General features: G+C 43.5%; 2 protein-coding genes across 2 annotated transcripts; both read left to right on the top strand.

Annotated features, from left to right (window-relative positions):
• The first annotated feature begins 4,977 nt into the window (after positions 1–4,977).
• On the top strand, positions 4,978–9,720 carry LOC123732789 (beta-2-microglobulin). The gene is made up of 4 exons (XM_045712065.1): positions 4,978–5,250; positions 5,568–5,840; positions 8,155–8,190; positions 9,263–9,720. The coding sequence occupies exons 1-3, from the start codon at positions 5,187–5,189 to the stop codon at positions 8,166–8,168; spliced, it is 351 nt and encodes a 116-aa protein (XP_045568021.1). The 5' UTR covers positions 4,978–5,186; the 3' UTR covers positions 8,169–8,190; positions 9,263–9,720.
• A 6,254-nt stretch (positions 9,721–15,974) lies between these two features.
• b2mg (Beta-2-microglobulin precursor) lies at positions 15,975–21,615 on the top strand. Its single transcript, NM_001198574.1, is given in 4 exon segments — positions 15,975–16,054; positions 16,371–16,643; positions 18,651–18,687; positions 20,821–21,615. Coding segments are annotated over 3 exon segments (351 nt in total). The 5' UTR covers positions 15,975–15,990; the 3' UTR covers positions 18,665–18,687; positions 20,821–21,615.
• The last annotated feature ends 1,383 nt before the right edge of the window (positions 21,616–22,998 follow it).

Here is a 22,998-nt window from a genome sequence, read left to right as displayed (position 1 = left end):
CTGCCTAATGAGAGGACCGTCCCTGGTCTCACCTCATCCTGCCTAATGCGAGGCCCTGGTCTCACCTCATCCAGCCTAATGAGAGGACCGTCCCTGGTCTCACCTCATCCTGCCTAATGAGAGGACCAGCCCTGGTCTCACCTCATCCTGCCCAATGAGAGGACCAGCCCTGGTCTCACCTCATCCTGCCCAATGAGAGGACCAGCCCTGGTCTCACCTCATCCTGCCTAATGAGAGGACCAGCCCTGGTCTCACCTCATCCTGCCTAATGAGAGGACCAGCCCTGGTCTCACCTCATCCTGCCTAATGAGAGGACCAGCCCTGGTCTCACCTCATCCTGCCTAATGAGAGGACCGTCCCTGGTCTCACCTCATCCTGCCCAATGAGAGGACCAGCCCTGGTCTCACCTCATCCTGCCTAATGAGAGGACCAGCCCTGGTCTCACCTCATCCTGCCTAATGAGAGGACCAGCCCTGGTCTCACCTCATCCTGCCTAATGAGAGGACCAGCCCTGGTCTCATCTCATCCTGCCCAATGAGAGGACCAGCCCTGGTCTCACCTCATCCAGCCTAATGAGAGGACCAGCCCTGGTCTCACCTCATCCTGCCCAATGAGAGGACCAGCCCTGGTCTCACCTCATCCTGCCTAATGAGAGGACCGGCCCTGGTCTCACCTCATCCTGCCTAATGAGAGGACCGTCCCTGGTCTCACCTCATCCTGCCCAATGAGAGGCCCTGGTCTCACCTCATCCAGCCTAATGAGAGGACCGTCCCTGGTCTCACCTCATCCTGCCTAATGAGAGGCACTGGTCTCACCTCATCCTGCCTAATGAGAGGCCCTGGTCTCACCTCATCCTGCCTAATGAGAGGACCAGCCCTGGTCTCACCTCATCCTGCCCAATGAGAGGACCAGCCCTGGTCTCACCTCATCCTGCCTAATGAGAGGACCGGCCCTGATCTCACCTCATCCTGCCCAATGAGAGGCCCTGGTCTCACCTCATCCTGCCTAATGAGAGGACCAGCCCTGGTCTCACCTCATCCTGCCCAATGAGAGGACCAGCCCTGGTCTCACCTCATCCTGCCTAATGAGAGGACCGTCCCTGGTCTCACCTCATCCTGCCCAATGAGAGGACCGTCCCTGGTCTCACCTCATCCTGCCCAATGAGAGGCCCTGGTCTCACCTCATCCTGCCTAATGAGGGGCCTTGCACAGAACACTGTTCTGTTGAGTTTTATAAAAAACAAAATTGTAAACTATTGACATGACTTACTTAGTCCTTTTGGTTCTTATGTGGAACTTCGGGCTTCCAGGGAGACAGAGCCACTGCTGCTGCTCTTCTGCCTTTTGGGGAGGGGGTTTCTACGACAGGACATTAATTGGCCTCTATTTGACTAAAGATTTTTTTAAAGGAATCAAAAATCCTTGTGAACAAAAATGCACATGATTGATATCTCTTGATGAAATATCTCTAAAGATCTCAGTCATTGTCAACGGTCATTTTTTGAGAAGTTATATTTCTACTTTATTATCAATGAGTAAATCAGTAAAATACTTGTAATAAGCTAGTCAAATTGCCAAGGCAGGAAGGCAATGAATGCAGAGCAGTAATCTACAGCAGTGGTCACCAACATTTTTCTGAGCCCAGATCACATTCTTGAGTCAAAACGCAAGCCGATGATCTACCGCTGAGATTTCTTTTATAAACATGACTTAAAAAACATAAGCCTATTGTCGTAGGAATTTTCTATCCTAATGATAATAATTAACAATCAATAAGCTTTGACTAATCCCCAAGGTTTGTAAGACAATGGGTTAATAATAATTAGTCAAAGACTCAGCATCTGCATAAGGTTCGTACAGTTTATTCAGAGAACGTTCTGAAGAACATTACACAAAGAGCTTCATTTTATGCCCCCTCTCGCTTACGCACACACCTACACACAAACAGTAGATATCCTACACACATACATACACACAAACAGTAGGTGAAATGTATCCCTCCCCGGACTTCTCACCACTGTTACTCACTACCCAGCGCTGTCTGTTCCTTTCCCCAGAGATTAGGGGGACCTTGAAGGTTACTCCCGGTTTTCTCCAAAGTCTCTCCAGGTTAGGTCAACCACATGTCTACAGTTCTCTTAGCTAATACACACATTTCTCTCCCCTCTCCGGTCTCTACTAGACCTTATGGGACTTACGTTCAGTACTTTAATTATTCATTACACATGCTACATAACTACTAATTACTAATCAGTTACGTTTCAGGTATGGATTCTTTATTAATTTACCTTTATTATATAATTTCCTTATCACCTATGCAACATTAACCAATTAAAAACAGTTGTGTAGCAATGCGGTTTGTGCAGTAGGCTGTAGGCCCAATAAATTATCACTGCATATTGGGCTACGCTTCAATTGCCCTGCCAATGTTGTTCTTCTCAGACCATTTTAGAAATTATATTTCAACATGTCAGCTACAGTATATGTTCACACTGGTAATAGATTATTTGTTATATTGCTTCTTGTGAGGCACAGCTGAGTGAGGATAATAATTAGCGTTTTTTTTTTACTGGACTTGGCCTGGATCTGATGGTCAGTCTGAGGGGAGGGAGAGAGCAGTGGTGAGGCTGCCTGTCACCCGACTCACCGTCCCTCCTATCTCCCACCCTCCACTGAAAAGAAGCCCCAACAGTGTCCAGCTGTGACATCATCTCTCAGAACAGTGCATCTCTCAGGGTTTCTACGCTGCCACCTACTGTGACATCATCTCTCAGAACAGTGCATCTCTCAGGGTTTCTATGCTGCCACCTACAGTGACATCATCTCTCAGAACAGTGCATCTCTCAGGGTTTCTATGCTGCCACCTACTGTGACATCATCTCTCAGAACAGTGCATCTCTCAGGGTTTCTATGCTGCCACCTACTGTGACATCATCTCTCAGAACAGTGCATCTCTCAGGGTTTCTATGCTGCCACCTACTGTGACATCATCTCTCAGAACAGTGCATCTCTCAGGGTTTCTATGCTGCCACCTACTGTGACATCATCTCTCAGAACAGTGCATCTCTCAGGGTTTCTATGCTGCCACCTACTGTGACATCATCTCTCAGAACAGTGCATCTCTCAGGGTTTCTACGCTGCCACCTACTGTGACATCATCTCTCAGAACAGTGCATCTCTCAGGGTTTCTACGCTGCCACCTACTGTGACATCATCTCTCAGAACAGTGCATCTCTCAGGGTTTCTACGCTGCCACCTACTGTGACATCATCTCTCAGAACAGTGCATCTCTCAGGGTTTCTACGCTGCCACCTACTGTGACATCATCTCTAATAATTACAATTTAGCATTAACACTGGAGTGATAGACGTGCAGATGATGATGTGCAAGTAGAGATACTGGGGTGCAAAAGAGCAAGAGGATAAATAATAAATAACAAATAATAATATTTTTGTGACCTTTTACCCCAGCACAAGGTGCACCTGTGCAATTATCATACTGTTTTATCAGCTTCTTGATATGCCACACCTATCAGGTGGATAGATTATCTTGGCAAAGGAGAAATGCTCATCAATAGGGATGTAAACAAATGTGTGTACATCAATTGAGAGCAGTAAGCTTTTTGTGCCCATGGATAATTTCTGGGATCTTTTATTTCAACTCATGAAACATGGGACCAACACTACATATTGCTTTTATATTTTTGTTCACCATACTTTATTATGGCTATACTGTACCTAGCCTTTCACCATACTTTATTATGGCTATACTGTACATGACCTACCTAGCCTTTCACCATACTTTATTATGGCTATGCTGTACGTGACCTACCTAGCCTTTCACCATACTTTATTATGACTATACTGTACCTAGCCTTTCACCATACTTTATTATGGCTATACTGTACATGACCTACCTAGCCTTTCACCATACTTTATTATGACTATACTGCCCCCTAGCCTTTCACCATACTTTATTATGGCTATACTGTACATGACCTACCTAGCCTTTCACCATACTTTATTATGACTATACTGTACCTAGCCTTTCACCATACTTTATTATGACTATACTGTACATGACCTACCTAGCCTTTCACCATACTTTATTATGGCTATACTGTACATGACCTACCTAGCCTTTCACCATACTTTATTATGACTATACTGTACCTAGCCTTTCACCATACTTTATTATGGCTATACTGTACATGACCTACCTAGCCTTTCACCATACTTTATTATGACTATACTGTACCTAGCCTTTCACCATACTTTATTATGGCTATACTGTACATGACCTACCTAGCCTTTCACCATACTTTATTATGGCTATACTGTACCTAGCCTTTCACCATACTTTATTATGGCTATACTGTACATGACCTACCTAGCCTTTCACCATACTTTATTATGGCTATACTGCCCCTAGCCTTTCACCATACTTTATTATGGCTATACTGTACATGACCTACCTAGCCTTTCACCATACTTTATTATGGCTATACTGTACCTAGCCTTTCACCATACTTTATTATGGCTATACTGTACATGACCTACCTAGCCTTTAACCATACTTTATTATGACTATACTGCCCCTAGCCTTTCACCATACTTTATTATGGCTATACTGTACATGACCTACCTAGCCTTTCACCATACTTTATTATGACTATACTGCCCCTAGCCTTTCACCATACTTTATTATGGCTATACTGTACCTAGCCTTTCACCATACTTTATTATGGCTATACTGCCCCTAGCCTTTCACCATACTTTATTATGGCTATACTGTACGTGGCCTTTCTAGCCTTTATTATGACTATGCTCTACGTGACCTAACTAGCCTTTCACCATATTTTATTATGACTATACTGTACATGACCTTGCCTTTCAACATACTTTATCTCAATGTATTATGTGTGCAACATTGTAACTAATAAAATGAAGACTGCATCAACTTTGTCACTGACTGCATCAGGCTGCCTAAAGAAGCATCAAGAGGAGAAGACTGCATAGCAACTGTGAACTAGGATTTTCAATTGGTGCATAAATCGAAGAGGGTGCGGCTTTACTACATTGAGTAAAATATATATTTTACTTTCAGTTTCATTTCTTCGTTTGCGACTGTTGGTTTGGTCCAGTTTCATATATTTTTCAGCATTGGAAAGACTTGGAAAAATAAATCATGAAAACGGTTTTGTCCGTAGTTGCTTTCTGCGTCGTGTTGGTGACCATAAACGCAAAAGAATGTAAGTAATGTATAAGAATTACTTTGTAATTATGATTAGCCTATATTGATGGGATTGTGTTGTGTACGAACTTAATTTGAAAGGCCTCACCCACGACGTTCCTGAAAACAATTATATATTTCCTTATATCTTAACTTATATCTTAAGTCGACAGCAAATGTGTACTTTATATGGGTTACGCTTCTAAGCAAATGTATATTGAGCAGAGAGATTACTATTTTGTTTTTATAGTGAGAATAAGATAATCAACTTCTGTGATACTGCATATGTGTGTGCGGGCGCCTGCCTGACTGTGCCATTCCCTCCTCCCCCTGTAGCTCCCCCCAAGGTGCAGGTGTACAGCCGTAACCCAGGGGAACATGGGAAGGACAACACCCTGATCTGTCACGTGAGTGGCTTCCACCCCCCTGACATCAGCATCCAGCTCCTGAAGAATGGTGTGGAGATCCCAGACGCCAAGCAGACAGACCTGGCCTTCGAACAGGGATGGCAGTTCCACCTCACCAAGAGTGTTGGATTCACACCAGACAGCGGAGAGGAGTACACCTGCAGAGTCCGCCACCTGAAGAATCTGAAGACCTACACCTGGGGTGAGTTACTAGTATAGTTAGTAGTTAGAGGAGTACACCTGGGGTGAGTTACTAGTATAGTTAGTAGTTAGAGGAGTACACCTGGGGTGAGTTACTAGTATAGTTAGTAGTTAGAGGAGTACACCTGGGGTGAGTTACTAGTATAGTTAGTAGTTAGTAGCAGTTAGTAGTTAGAGGAGTACACCTGGGGTGAGTTACTAGTATAGTTAGTAGTTAGAGGAGTACACCTGGGGTGAGTTACTAGTATAGTTAGTAGTTAGAGGAGTACACCTGGGGTGAGTTACTAGTGTAGTTAGTAGTTAGTAGCAGTTAGTAGTTGGAGTACACCTGTAGAGCCCGCCACCTGAAGAATCTGAAGACCTACACCTGGGGTGAGTTACTAGTATAGTTAGTAGTTAGAGGAGTACACCTGGGGTGAGTTACTAGTATAGTTAGTAGTTAGAGGAGTACACCTGGGGTGAGTTACTAGTATAGTTAGTAGTTAGTAGCAGTTAGTAGTTAGAGGAGTACACCTGGGGTGAGTTACTAGTATAGTTAGTAGTTAGAGGAGTACACCTGGGGTGAGTTACTAGTATAGTTAGTAGTTAGAGGAGTACACCTGGGGTGAGTTACTAGTATAGTTAGTAGTTAGAGGAGTACACCTGGGGTGAGTTACTAGTATAGTTAGTAGTTAGTAGCAGTTAGTAGTTAGAGGAGTACACCTGGGGTGAGTTACTAGTATAGTTAGTAGTTAGAGGAGTACACCTGGGGTGAGTTACTAGTATAGTTAGTAGTTAGAGGAGTACACCTGGGGTGAGTTACTAGTATAGTTAGTAGTTAGTAGCAGTTAGTAGTTAGAGGAGTACACCTGGGGTGAGTTACTAGTATAGTTAGTAGTTAGAGGAGTACACCTGGGGTGAGTTACTAGTATAGTTAGTAGTTAGTAGCAGTTAGTAGTTAGGAGTACACCTGTAGAGCCCGCCACCTGAAGAACCTTGAGATCAAACCCGGTGTGAGTTAGTTCCCCCTCCTAAATGAAATCTGGCTCCTGTGTTTATGTGTGACCATCATCACCTGCAGACAGCCAACTGTTTAGGTGATGAGCAGCTTGACCCTGTCCTTCTATTCTATGGAGCTATTTAGGTGATGAGCAGCTTGACCCTGTCCTTCTATTCTATGGAGCTATTTAGGTGATGAGCAGCTTGACCCTGTCCTTCTATTCTATGGAGCTATTTAGGTGATGAGCAGCTTGACCCTGTCCTTCTATTCTATGGAGCTATTTAGTTGATGAGCAGCTTGACCCTGTCCTTCTATTCTATGGAGCTATTTAGGTGATGAGCAGCTTGACCCTGTCCTTCTATTCTATGGAGCTATTTAGGTGATGAGCAGCTTGACCCTGTCCTTCTATTCTATGGAGCTATTTAGTTGATGAGCAGCTTGACCCTGTCCTTCTATTCTATGGAGCTATTTAGGTGATGAGCAGCTTGACCCTGTCCTTCTATTCTATGGAGCTATTTAGGTGATGAGCAGCTTGACCCTGTCCTTCTATTCTATGGAGCTATTTAGGTGATGAGCAGCTTGACCCTGTCCTTCTATTCTATGGGGCTATTTAGGTGATGAGCAGCTTGACCCTGTCCTTCTATTCTATGGAGCTATTTAGGTGATGAGCAGCTTGACCCTGTCCTTCTATTCTATGGAGCTATTTAGGTGATGAGCAGCTTGACCCTGTCCTTCTATTCTATGGAGCTATTTAGGTGATGAGCAGCTTGACCCTGTCCTTCTATTCTATGGAGCTATTTAGGTGATGAGCAGCTTGACCCTGTCCTTCTATTCTATGGAGCTATTTAGGTGATGAGCAGCTTGACCCTGTCCTTCTATTCTATGGAGCTATTTAGGTGATGAGCAGCTTGACCCTGTCCTTCTATTCTATGGAGCTATTTAGGTGATGAGCAGCTTGACCCTGTCCTTCTATTCTATGGGGCTATTTAGGTGATGAGCAGCTTGACCCTGTCCTTCTATTCTATGGGGCTATTTAGTTGATGAGCAGCTTGACCCTGTCCTTCTATTCTATGGAGCTATTTAGGTGATGAGCAGCTTGACCCTGTCCTTCTATTCTATGGAGCTATTTAGGTGATGAGCAGCTTGACCCTGTCCTTCTATTCTATGGAGCTATTTAGTTGATGAGCAGCTTGACCCTGTCCTTCTTTATGTTTATTTGATTGTCGGGTTAAAATACTAAATCCCATTTTACTGGCATAAACCATGGTAGGATTGTAGTTAGTGGGGAGTCTGAATGTAAAAACAATAACAATGCTTTCTGTGTTTTTGTCTCCAGAGTCAAATATGTAAGGATCTGGAGCAGGACTTAATGGTAGGTATTCAGCCAAATTTATTTATATTTATTTATAATAATAATATATGCCATTTTGCAGATGTTTTTATCCAAAGTGACTTACAGTCATGCGTGAATATACACAACCGTTCAAAAGTTTGGGGTCACTTAGAAATGTCCTTGTTTTTAAAGAAAAGCTATTTTTTTGTCCATTAAAATAACATCAAATTGATCAGAAATACAGTGTATACATTGTTAATGTTGTAGCTGGAAACAGCTGACTTAAAAAAAAATTGAATATCTACATAGGCGTACAGAGGTCCATTATCAGCAACCATCACTCCTGTGTTCCAATGGCATGTTGTGTTAGCTAATCCAAGTTTATAATTTTAAAAGGCTAATTGATCATTAGAAAACCCTTTTGCAATTATTTTAGCACAGCTGAAAACTGTTGTTCTGATTAAAGAAGCAATAAAACTGGCCTGTAGACTATTTGAGTATCTGGAGCATCTGCATTTGTGGGTTCGATTACAGGCTCAAAATGTCCAGAAACAAATAACTTTCTTCTGAAACTCGTCAGTCTATTCTTGTTCTGAGAAATGAAGGCTATTCCATGCGAGAAATTGCCAAGAAACTGAAGATCTCGTACAACACTGTGTACTACTCCCTTCACGGAACAGCGCAATCTGGTTCGAACCAGAATAGAAAGAGGAGTGGGAGGCCCCAGTGCACAACTGAGCAAGAGGACAAGTACATTAGAGTGTCTAGTTTGAGGTGCTTCAGGAAGCATGGGGTGAAATCTTTTCAGATTACCTCAACAAATTGACAACTATAATGCCAAAGGTCTGCAAGGCTGTAAAAAGCAAAGTTTGAAGGACACAATTATTATTTCAATTAAAAATCATTATTTAAAACCTTGCCAACGTCTTGACTATATTTCCAATTCATTTTTTCAATTAATTTCATGTCTGTTTTCATGGAAAACAAGGACATTTCGAAGTGACCCCAACTTTTGAACGGTAGTGTTTGTTGAAACTGTATCTAATTAGATTAACTGTAACTAGATTAAATCATAACTAAAACTCATACCTTTACCCATCTTTCTTAACAGGGGGGCGTTCCATCTGTGGCCAGCCCTACACTAGAGCTGAGATGACTGTAATTTCCCCTCTCAACATGGGCTTTCGTTTTCATTTTTGATAACACTTTGTGCCAAGGTGCCAGTTTCAAGGGTTTTGAGTTTTAGAGAATCATTACTAAACACTTAAATGATTAAAGTTGTGTAGGTGACCTCTTCTAGAAAAGCTGCCAGTATTTCTGGCTGAGAATCGCATTCTCTTCTTTAAAAACAATAATTAATGATTGATCAAGTATTTTCATTGTATTTTTTTTAGATGTGTGGGGACTCCTTGTAGTCCTTTAATATCCTTGAAGTTGGTACCATTAAGTGTGAGCACAACATTTTTACATAATTTTAAACACCTATGTTAATGTGGTTTTAGTTACAAGCACAAATTGTCAACAATGTCAAATCTGATATTTGATTAAAAATATATTTAAAAGCCCAAATAATTTGCAGAACATCCGTTGTTGTATTTGCGTGACTTGTAAATATAAATGTCCTTTTGCTTTGGAGTAATTTTTTTCATCAACACCATGAAATCAAATCTTATGTCTATCCTTCAATGTTTGTGTAAATTACCAGTTATCAACAGTCTAATAAAAGGGGATTTTTTTTTTAAAGGAATATTGTTGATAATTAAGAACTGTATTTTTATGATGGTTTTCTTTAAAAAGCAGCGTCTGTTTTTCAATCTTTGAGTGATACTGAACCAGGGTCAGTCCCCAGGGGACTGGAGTTGCCTATCCCTGGTCTACAGTGTTGAAAGAATTTTTATTTTAGGAACGCCCATCTATGTATGTCCATACCGTTTGTAAAACACAAATTTAAGAAAAGATGGCCGTTCTGGACAAGACCAAAAGAAAGACGTTAGTGCGTTCTTACTGGGGTGTAGCCTACCATGTCCTGCAATGGAATTTTATGAATGCTCACCGTTTGTAAAACAGTTTGTTGCATTGGATGTATTGGTCCCAATTCCTGTTGACAAATCAATTTGGATACAAACTTGAAACCACTGACCATGACATTTTAAACTACTGGACAGCCGTTGTGAGTAGCCTGGTTTTCCATTTTACTATGACCTGTCCTGTTTTTAGAATATGTTTGTTAACATGTCAGCACATTTTTTTATTTTTTGATTGAGCGTGATATAGGTCAGGCTATTTGATCAGAGAAACCTGCATGATGTAAAACGTTTTCGGCTCATTGCATTGTCATACATTTTTATCTCCACTCCAGCCTGTAGGCTACAGAAAAGGCCACATACTCTTTCTACCAGATGCTATATCTGATGGAATGTGGAGCGCCGTAGCACTGCATCTCTCCAACAGCACCCTGGAGAGGCATGCTGGGAATGGACTAGATAAATATTTGGAGTCCCTGCCTTTGACTAAGTGGGCACTTCTTATCACAGGGGCGGCATCAGCGCTCACCTAAAAATAAACATATGCCACTGGTTGAGAGAAGTTGTCATTGTTGTTGGTGGTGCGTCTTGGTCAGTTTACCTCAGACAATGTTTACCTCTCATCAATCTGCCGCCATAGACCTCATCCTGCCTAATGAGAGGGCCAGCCTTGCTCTCACCTCATCCTGCCTAATGAGAGGCACTGGTCTCACCTCATCCTGCCTAATGAGAGGCACTGGTCTCACCTCATCCTGCCTAATGAGAGGACCAGCCCTGGTCTCACCTCATCCTGCCTAATGAGAGGACCAGCCCTGGTCTCATCTCATCCTGCCCAATGAGAGAGTCCCTGGTCTCACCTCATCCTGCCTAATGCGAGGACCAACCCTGGTCTCACCTCATCCTGCCTAATGAGAGGACCGGCCCTGATCTCACCTCATCCTGCCTAATGAGAGGACCAGCCCTGGTCTCACCTCATCCTGCCTAATGAGAGGACCGTCCCTGGTCTCACCTCATCCTGCCTAATGAGAGGCCCTGGTCTCACCTCATCCTGCCTAATGAGAGGACCAGCCCTGGTCTCACCTCATCCTGCCTAATGAGAGGACCGTCCCTGGTCTCACCTCATCCTGCCTAATGCGAGGCCCTGGTCTCACCTCATCCTGCCTAATGAGAGGACCGTCCCTGGTCTCACCTCATCCTGCCTAATGAGAGGACCAGCCCTGGTCTCACCTCATCCTGCCCAATGAGAGGACCAGCCCTGGTCTCACCTCATCCTGCCCAATGAGAGGACCAGCCCTGGTCTCACCTCATCCTGCCTAATGAGAGGACCAGCCCTGGTCTCACCTCATCCTGCCTAATGAGAGGACCAGCCCTGGTCTCACCTCATCCTGCCTAATGAGAGGACCAGCCCTGGTCTCACCTCATCCTGCCTAATGAGAGGACCGTCCCTGGTCTCACCTCATCCTGCCCAATGAGAGGACCAGCCCTGGTCTCACCTCATCCTGCCTAATGAGAGGACCAGCCCTGGTCTCACCTCATCCTGCCTAATGAGAGGACCAGCCCTGGTCTCACCTCATCCTGCCTAATGAGAGGACCAGCCCTGGTCTCATCTCATCCTGCCCAATGAGAGGACCAGCCCTGGTCTCACCTCATCCAGCCTAATGAGAGGACCAGCCCTGGTCTCACCTCATCCTGCCCAATGAGAGGACCAGCCCTGGTCTCACCTCATCCTGCCTAATGAGAGGACCGGCCCTGATCTCACCTCATCCTGCCCAATGAGAGGCCCTGGTCTCACCTCATCCTGCCTAATGAGAGGACCAGCCCTGGTCTCACCTCATCCTGCCCAATGAGAGGACCAGCCCTGGTCTCACCTCATCCTGCCTAATGAGAGGACCGTCCCTGGTCTCACCTCATCCTGCCCAATGAGAGGACCGTCCCTGGTCTCACCTCATCCTGCCCAATGAGAGGCCCTGGTCTCACCTCATCCTGCCTAATGAGAGGGCCTTGCACAGAACACTGTTCTGTTGAGTTTTATAAAAAACAAAATTGTAAACTATTGACATGACTTACTTAGTCCTTTTGGTTCTTATGTGGAACTTCGGGCTTCCAGGGAGACAGAGCCACTGCTGCTGCTCTTCTGCCTTTTGGGGAGGGGTTTCTACGACAGGACATTAATTGGCCTCTATTTGACTAAAGATTTTTTTAAAGGAATCAAAAATCCTTGTGAACAAAAATGCACATGATTGATATCTCTTGATGAAATATCTCTAAAGATCTCAGTCATTGTCAACGGTCATTTTTTGAGAAGTTATATTTCTACTTTATTATCAATGAGTAAATCAGTAAAATACTTGTAATAAGCTAGTCAAATTGCCAAGGCAGGAAGGCAATGAATGCAGAGCAGTAATCTACAGCAGTGGTCACCAACATTTTTCTGAGCCCAGATCACATTCTTGAGTCAAAACGCAAGCCGATGATCTACCGCTGAGATTTCTTTTATAAACATGACTTAAAAAACATAAGCCTATTGTCGTAGGAATTTTCTATCCTAATGATAATAATTAACAATCAATAAGCTTTGACTAATCCCCAAGGTTTGTAAGACAATGGGTTAATAATAATTAGTCAAAGACTCAGCATCTGCATAAGGTTCGTACAGTTTATTCAGAGAACGTTCTGAAGAACATTACACAAAGAGCTTCATTTTATGCCCCCTCTCGCTACGCACACACCTACACACAAACAGTAGATATCCTACACACATACATACACACAAACAGTAGGTGAAATGTATCCCTCCCCGGACTTCTCACCACTGTTACTCACTACCCAGCGCTGTCTGTTCCTTTCCCCAGAGATTAGGGGGACCTTGAAGGTTACTCCCGGTTTTCTCCAAAGTCTCTCCAGGTTAGGTCAACCACATGTCTACAGTTCTCTTAGCTAATACACACATTTCTCTCCCTCTCCGGTCTCTACTAGACCTTATGGGACTTACGTTCAGTACTTTAATTATTCATTACACATGCTACATAACTACTAATTACTAATCAGTTACGTTTCAGGTATGGATTCTTTATTAATTTACCTTTATTATATAATTTCCTTATCACCTATGCAACATTAACCAATTAAAAACAGTTGTGTAGCAATGCGGTTTGTGCAGTAGGCTGTAGGCCCAATAAATTATCACTGCATATTGGGCTACGCTTCAATTGCCCTGCCAATGTTGTTCTTCTCAGACCATTTTAGAAATTATATTTCAACATGTCAGCTACAGTATATGTTCACACTGGTAATAGATTATTTGTTATATTGCTTCTTGTGAGGCACAGCTGAGTGAGGATAATAATTAGCGTTTTTTTTTTACTGGACTTGGCCTGGATCTGATGGTCAGTCTGAGGGGAGGGAGAGAGCAGTGGTGAGGCTGCCTGTCACCCGACTCACCGTCCCTCCTATCTCCCACCCTCCACTGAAAAGAAGCCCCAACAGTGTCCAGCTGTGACATCATCTCTCAGAACAGTGCATCTCTCAGGGTTTCTACGCTGCCACCTACTGTGACATCATCTCTCAGAACAGTGCATCTCTCAGGGTTTCTATGCTGCCACCTACAGTGACATCATCTCTCAGAACAGTGCATCTCTCAGGGTTTCTATGCTGCCACCTACTGTGACATCATCTCTCAGAACAGTGCATCTCTCAGGGTTTCTATGCTGCCACCTACTGTGACATCATCTCTCAGAACAGTGCATCTCTCAGGGTTTCTATGCTGCCACCTACTGTGACATCATCTCTCAGAACAGTGCATCTCTCAGGGTTTCTATGCTGCCACCTACTGTGACATCATCTCTCAGAACAGTGCATCTCTCAGGGTTTCTATGCTGCCACCTACTGTGACATCATCTCTCAGAACAGTGCATCTCTCAGGGTTTCTACGCTGCCACCTACTGTGACATCATCTCTCAGAACAGTGCATCTCTCAGGGTTTCTACGCTGCCACCTACTGTGACATCATCTCTCAGAACAGTGCATCTCTCAGGGTTTCTACGCTGCCACCTACTGTGACATCATCTCTCAGAACAGTGCATCTCTCAGGGTTTCTACGCTGCCACCTACTGTGACATCATCTCTCAGAACAGTGCATCTCTCAGGGTTTCTACGCTGCCACCTACTGTGACATCATCTCTAATAATTACAATTTAGCATTAACACTGGAGTGATAGACGTGCAGATGATGATGTGCAAGTAGAGATACTGGGGTGCAAAAGAGCAAGAGGATAAATAATAAATAACAAATAATAATATTTTAGTGACCTTTTACCCCAGCACAAGGTGCACCTGTGCAATTATCATACTGTTTTATCAGCTTCTTGATATGCCACACCTATCAGGTGGATAGATTATCTTGGCAAAGGAGAAATGCTCATCAATAGGGATGTAAACAAATGTGTGTACATCAATTGAGAGCAGTAAGCTTTTTGTGCCCATGGATAATTTCTGGGATCTTTTATTTCAACTCATGAAACATGGGACCAACACTACATATTGCTTTTATATTTTTGTTCACCATACTTTATTATGGCTATGCTGTACGTGGCCTACCTAGCCTTTAACCATACTTTATTATGGCTATACTGTACCTAGCCTTTCACCATACTTTATTATGGCTATACTGTACATGACCTACCTAGCCTTTAACCATACTTTATTATGACTATACTGTACCTAGCCTTTCACCATACTTTATTATGGCTATACTGTACATGACCTACCTAGCCTTTCACCATACTTTATTATGACTATACTGTACCTAGCCTTTCACCATACTTTATTATGGCTATACTGTACATGACCTACCTAGCCTTTCACCATACTTTATTATGGCTATACTGCCCCTAGCCTTTCACCATACTTTATTATGGCTATACTGTACATGACCTACCTAGCCTTTCACCATACTTTATTATGGCTATACTGTACCTAGCCTTTCACCATACTTTATTATGGCTATACTGTACGTTGCCTACCTAGCCTTTCACCATACTTTATTATGGCTATACTGCCCCTAGCCTTTCACCATACTTTATTATGGCTATACTGCCCCTAGCCTTTCACCATACTTTATTATGGCTACACTGTACATGACCTACCTAGCCTTTAACCATACTTTATTATGGCTATACTGCCCCTAGCCTTTCACCATACTTTATTATGGCTATACTGCCCCTAGCCTTTCACCATACTTTATTATGGCTATACTGTACATGACCTACCTAGCCTTTAACCATACTTTATTATGACTATACTGCCCCTAGCCTTTCACCATACTTTATTATGGCTATACTGTACGTGGCCTTTCTAGCCTTTCACCATACTTTATTATGGCTATACTGTACCTAGCCTTTAACCATACTTTATTATGGTTATACTGTACGTGGCCTTTCTAGCCTTTATTATGACTATGCTCTACGTGAACTAGCCTTTCACCATATTTTATTATGACTATACTGTACATGACCTTGCCTTTCAACATACTTTATCTCAATGTATTATGTGTGCAACATTGTAACTAATAAAATGAAGACTGCATCAACTTTGTCACTGACTGCATCAGGCTGCCTAAAGAAGCATCAAGAGGAGAAGACTGCATAGCAACTGTGAACTAGGATTTTCAATTGGTGCATAAATCGAAGAGGGTGCGGCTTTACTACATTGAGTAAAATATATATTTTACTTTCAGTTTCATTTCTTCGTTTGCGACTGTTGGTTTGGTCCAGTTTCATATATTTTTCAGCATTGGAAAGACTTGGAAAAAGAAATCATGAAAACGGTTTTGTCCGTAGTTGCTTTCTGCGTCGTGTTGGTGACCATAAACGCAAAAGAATGTAAGTAATGTATAAGAATTACTTTGTAATTATGATTAGCCTATATTGATGGGATTGTGTTGTGTACGAACTTAATTTGAAAGGCCTCACCCACGACGTTCCTGAAAACAATTATATATTTCCTTATATCTTAACTTATATCTTAAGTCGACAGCAAATGTGTACTTTATATGGGTTACGCTTCTAAGCAAATGTATATTGAGCAGAGAGATTACTATTTTGTTTTTATAGTGAGAATAAGATAATCAACTTCTGTGATACTGCATATGTGTGTGCGGGCGCCTGCCTGACTGTGCCATTCCCTCCTCCCCTGTAGCTCCCCCCAAGGTGCAGGTGTACAGCCGTAACCCAGGGGAACATGGGAAGGACAACACCCTGATCTGTCACGTGAGTGGCTTCCACCCCCCTGACATCAGCATCCAGCTCCTGAAGAACGGTGTGGAGATCCCAGACGCCAAGCAGACAGACCTGGCCTTCGAACAGGGATGGCAGTTCCACCTCACCAAGAGTGTTGGCTTCACACCAGACAGCGGAGAGGAGTACACCTGCAGAGTCCGCCACCTGAAGAATCTGAAGACCTACACCTGGGGTGAGTTACTAGTGTAGTTAGTAGTTAGAGGAGTACACCTGGGGTGAGTTACTAGTATAGTTAGTAGTTAGAGGAGTACACCTGGGGTGAGTTACTAGTGCAGTTAGTAGTTAGAGGAGTACACCTGGGGTGAGTTACTAGTGCAGTTAGTAGTTAGAGGAGTACACCTGGGGTGAGTTACTAGTATAGTTAGTAGTTAGAGGAGTACACCTGGGGTGAGTTACTAGTATAGTTAGTAGTTAGAGGAGTACACCTGGGGTGAGTTACTAGTATAGTTAGTAGTTAGAGGAGTACACCTGGGGTGAGTTACTAGTGTAGTTAGTAGTTAGAGGAGTACACCTGGGGTGAGTTACTACTATAGGTAGTAGTTAGAGGAGTACACCTGGGGTGAGTTACTAGTGTAGTTAGTAGTTAGAGGAGTACACCTGGGGTGAGTTACTAGTATAGTTAGTAGTTAGAGGAGTACACCTGGGGTGAGTTACTAGTATAGTTAGTAGTTAGAGGAGTACACCTGGGGTGAGTTACTAGTGTAGTTAGTAGTTAGAGGAGTACACCTGGGGTGAGTTACTAGTATAGTTAGTAGTTAGAGGAGTACACCTGGGGTGAGTTACTAGTATAGTTAGTAGTTAGAGGAGTACACCTGGGGTGAGTTACTAGTATAGTTAGTAGTTAGAGGAGTACACCTGGGGTGAGTTACTAGTGTAGTTAGTAGTTAGAGGAGTACACCTGGGGTGAGTTACTAGTATAGTTAGTAGTTAGAGGAGTACACCTGGGGTGAGTTACTAGTATAGTTAGTAGTTAGAGGAGTACACCTGGGGTGAGTTACTAGTATAGTTAGTAGTTAGAGGAGTACACCTGGGGTGAGTTACTAGTGTAGTTAGTAGTTAGAGGAGTACACCTGGGGTGAGTTACTAGTATAGATAGTAGTTAGAGGAGTACACCTGGGGTGAGTTACTAGTATAGTTAGTAGTTAGAGGAGTACACCTGGGGTGAGTTACTAGTATAGTTAGTAGTTAGTGGAGTACACCTGGGGTGAGTTACTAGTGTAGTTAGTAGTTAGAGGAGTACACGTGGGGTGAGTTACTAGTATAGTTAGTAGTTAGAGGAGTACACCTGGGGTGAGTTACTAGTATAGTTAGTAGTTAGTGGAGTACACCTGGGGTGAGTTACTAGTGTAGTTAGTAGTTAGAGGAGTACACGTGGGGTGAGTTACTAGTATAGTTAGTAGTTAGAGGAGTACACCTGGGGTGAGTTACTAGTATAGTTAGTAGTTAGAGGAGTACACCTGGGGTGAGTTACTAGTATAGTTAGTAGTTAGAGGAGTACACCTGGGGTGAGTTACTAGTATAGTTAGTAGTTAGAGGAGTACACCTGGGGTGAGTTACTAGTATAGTTAGTAGTTAGAGGAGTACACCTGGGGTGAGTTACTGGTGTAGTTAGTAGTTAGAGGAGTACACCTGGGGTGAGTTACTGGTGTAGTTAGTAGTTAGAGGAGTACACCTGGGGTGAGTTACTAGTGTAGTTAGTAGTTAGAGGAGTACACCTGGGGTGAGTTACAAGTATAGTTAGTAGTTAGAGGAGTACACCTGGGGTGAGTTACTGGTGTAGTTAGTAGTTAGAGGAGTACACCTGGGGTGAGTTACTGGTGTAGTTAGTAGTTAGAGGAGTACACCTGGGGTGAGTTACTGGTGTAGTTAGTAGTTAGAGGAGTACACCTGGGGCGAGTTACTAGTATAGTTAGTAGTTAAAGGAGTACACCTGGGGTGAGTTACTAGTGTAGTTAGTAGTTAGTAGTTGAAGTACACCTGCAGAGTCCCTCACCTGAGGTGAAAACCCACACGTTGCTAAGTTCTCTTTCAGAATCTGACTTCAGGGTGTGTGTGTGTGTGTGTGTGTGTGTGTGTGTGTGTGTGTGTGTGTGTGTGTGTGTGTGTGTGTGTGAGTTAATCATAATATATATATATGCCATTGACTAACAGAAACCAACTTTTCCTATTTCCTCTACAGAACCAGATATGTAAGGCTTCGGTGCTCATCGCTGCAGGTGTGTATGTCTGATCATTTCATTTGTAGAGAAACACTCTATTTAGATGGCAGTTCTTTAGCTTTGGTCACTAACAACTGGTGGTTATTGTTATACTGTGTAGAGAACTGAATAGTGCTGGACAATATGGTAGGGCTGGGCGATATGGTAGGGCTGGACAATATGGTAGGGCTGGACAATATGGTAGGGCTGGGCGATATGGTAGGGCTGGGTGATATGGTAGGGCTAGGCGATATGGTAGGGCTGGGCGATATGGTAGGGGTGGACAATATGGTAGGGCTGGGCAATATGGTAGGGCTGGGCGATATGGTAGGGCTGGGCGATATGGTAGGGCTGGATGATATGGTAGGGCTGGACAATATGGTAGGGCTGGGCGATATGGTAGGGCTGGACAATATGGTAGGGCTGGGAGATATGGTAGGGCTGGGCGATATGGTAGGGCTGGACAATATGGCAGGGCTGGACAATATGGTAGGGCTGGGCGATATGGTAGGGCTGGACGATATGGTAGGGCTGGACAATATGGTAGGGCTGGACAATATGGTAGAGCTGGGGGATATGGTAGGGCTGGGCGATATGGTAGGGCTGGACAATATGGTAGGGCTGGACAATATGGTATGGCTGGGCGATATGGTAGGGCTGGACAATATGGTAGGGCTGGGGGATATGGTAGGGCTGGGGGATATGGTAGGGCTGGGCGATATGGTAGGGCTGGACAATATGGTAGGGCTGGGCGATATGGTAGGGCTGGACAATATGGTAGGGCTGGACAATATGGTAGGGCTGGGCGATATGGTAGGGCTGGGCGATATGGTAGGGCTGGGAGATATGGTAGGGCTGGACAATATGGTAGGGCTGGACAATATGGTAGGGCTGGGCAATATTTAACAATAAATCAAATGATCCATGTTACATTGTTGACAGCACATTGTTTAAAGTTGTGCACTTTAAATGTAGCCTACAGCTCTGAGGACAAAGTAATTGTCTTATCTTCAAGCTAATGTTTCTCTCATGGCCTATCGGGTTGCATTTTACATGAACAGGTGTTTTACTATCATAGCATTTAGCCCTTTGGTCAGCCCTGACAATGGTATGCTGTCTTCCCCACTTCAAATAACGGTTAGCCTACAGCACCAAGGGGGGGTCCACAACACTGACACAGGTCAACACAAAACACTCAACACAAAACGTTTTTTTGAAACAGAATCAGTTCTATGACTTCTTTCACTGTTGCTGTTAGCCTAGGCTACTGTTAGCCAAACACTGTTGCTGTTAGCCTAGGCTACTGTTAGCCAAACACTGTTGCTGTTAGCCTAGGCTACTGTTAGCCAAACACTGTTGCTGTTAGCCTAGGCTACTGTTAGCCAAACACTGTTGCTGTTAGCCTAGGCTACTGTTAGCCAAACACTGTTGCTGTTAGCCTAGGCTACTGTTAGCCAAACACTGTTGCTGTTAGCCTAGGCTACTGTTAGCCAAACACTGTTGATGTTAGCCTAGGCTACTGTTAGCCAAACACTGTTGCTTTTAGCCTAGGCTACTGTTAGCCAAACACTGTTGCTGTTAGCCTAGGCTACTGTTAGCCAAACACGGTTGCTGTTAGCCTAGGCTACTGTTAGCCACACTGTTGCTGTTAGCCTAGGCTACTGTTAGCCAAACACTGTTGCTGTTAGCCTAGGCTACTGTTAGCCAAACACTGTTGCTGTTAGCCTAGGCTACTGTTAGCCACACTGTTGCTGTTAGCCTAGGCTACTGTTAGCCAAACACTGTTGCTGTTAGCCTAGGCTACTGTTAGCCAAACACTGTTGCTGTTAGCCTAGGCTACTGTTAGCCAAACACTGTTGCTGTTAGCCTAGGCTACTGTTAGCCACACTGTTGCTGTTAGCCTAGGTTACTGCGGAATAGCATGTAATTTAACAAACCTAACATTGAAATACCTTTATAGAAGGTAAAGTAAAAACCCAAACTGGTCCATGCATCAATACCGGTATATAGTCAAATATGGTATATCGCCCAGCCCTAGTACTGCATACTGTGTAATATATAAGCTTTAATGAAGTAAGCATGAACCATTGTGGAAATGAAACGTGGATGAGATGAATGACCTCTTGTTGATGTTGTTGTTGACAACCACAGAATACACCAGCCTCCGAGAATCTCCACTCCAGATGCTGTGGATATTCCTGGGAATCATCTTCACAACACTATCCTATCAAAACTAATCTTCACAACACTATCCTATCAAAACTCATCTCCACAACACTGTCCTGTCAAAACTAATCTTCACAACACTGTCCTGTCAAAACTAATCTCCACAACACTATCCTGTCAAAACTCATCTTCACAACACTATCCTGTCAAAACGAATCTTCACAACACTGTCCTGTCAAAACACTGCAGGTGAAATCTGTAATGACTCTCTGCACATTGTGACTTATCATTGACATTGAACTTAAATTGTATTGTATTTGAACAGGGCTTGATTTGTGTGGTATTTGATGTGTGTAAGTAATGAAGCTCGTATCTGTGTGATTGTAAATCTGCACCAGAGGAAAACACCCTAATTGCAGCCAGGCTTGTCATGTCAACCTATACAGTAGAACCTGGGTTATGTAATGTGTCAATCTATACAGTAGGACCTGGGTTATGTAATGTGTCTATACAGTAGGACCTGGGCTATGTAATGTATCAACCTATACAGTAGGACCTGGGTTATGTAATGTGTCTATACAGTAGGACCTGGGCTATGTGGGCTTATCTCTTAGCTATGATCTGGAAATAAGTACAACTGATCAACAATCAAGATGTGATTGATGAGAAGAAATGTAGAACTTTAATCTGTTTTTAAATAGTGTAGATTATAAAGTGCTTTCTCTTTGGTTTTTAAAATCACATCACCAAAATAAATAAAGTCTGACTTGATTGCCTTTGAACTACCAGTTACTTCCTGTTCTATTCTTGTCTAAAAAAAAGCTACATGATATTTGTATGCAGTATATGTCATAGTATTCTGCTAATTTATCACTTTACTGAAACTTGATTATGTAAAAGTCATGTACCACTGTCTCACCTTGTACTGTTTAGAGCAGACCATCCAATCTAATGTTGAAGAGCGGGTTGCCTCCTCTGCTGTAGTTGAGGGCTAAATCACCATGGAGATATTTCTATATAAATCACAAGCTCTACAGCCAGGACATTAGATCAAATGCAGGATGACAATATTACTGTCGACTCTAAATGGATTCATGTTATTTCTCCTCAAGTTCCATGGTCTCTGCCCGTTTAATGATCAGACACCATTGTGTGGTCACAGTCATGTGATCAGACACACCATTGTGTGGTCACAGTCATGTGATCAAACACACCATTGTGTGGTCACAGTCATGTGATCAGACACACCATCGTGTGGTCACAGTCATGTGATCAGACACACCATTGTGTGGTCACAGTCATGTGATCAAACACACCATCGTGTGGTCACAGTCATGTGATCAGACACACCATTGTGTGGTCACAGTCATGTGATCAGACACACCATTGTGTGGTCACAGTCATGTGATCAGACACACCATCGTGTGGTCACAGTCATGTGATCAGACACACCATTGTGTGGTCACAGTCATGTGATCAGACACACCATTGTGTGGTCACAGTCATGTGATCAAACACACCATTGTGTGGTCACAGTCATGTGATCAGACACACCATTGTGTGGTCACAGTCATGTGATCAGGCACACCATCGTGTGGTCACAGTCATGTGATCAGACACACCATCGTGTGGTCACAGTCATGTGATCAGACACACCATCGTGTGGTCACAGTCATGTGATCAGGCACACCATCGTGTGGTCACAGTCATGTGATCAGACACACCATTGTGTGGTCACAGTCATGTGATCAGACACACCATCGTGTGGTCACAGTCATGTGATCAGACACACCATCGTGTGGTCACAGTCATGTGATCAGACACACCATTGTGTGGTCACAGTCATGTGATCAGACACACCATCGTGTGGTCACAGTCATGTGATCAGACACACCATCGTGTGGTCACAGTCATGTGATCAGACACACCATTGTGTGGTCACAGTCATGTGATCAGACACACCATCGTGTGGTCACAGTCATGTGATCAGACACACCATTGTGTGGTCACAGTCATGTGATCAGACACACCATTGTGTGGTCACAGTCATGTGATCAGACACACCATCGTGTGGTCACAGTCATGTGATCAGACACACCATCGTGTGGTCACAGTCATGTGATCAGACACACCATTGTGTGGTCACAGTCATGTGATCAGACA

The sequence above is a fragment of the Salmo salar genome, unplaced genomic scaffold (genome assembly GCF_905237065.1).
Source record: "Salmo salar unplaced genomic scaffold, Ssal_v3.1, whole genome shotgun sequence".
Taxonomy (NCBI): domain Eukaryota; kingdom Metazoa; phylum Chordata; class Actinopteri; order Salmoniformes; family Salmonidae; genus Salmo; species Salmo salar.
Note: the sequence above shows the minus strand (reverse complement) of the source record. Positions and strands in the feature narration are given on the sequence as shown.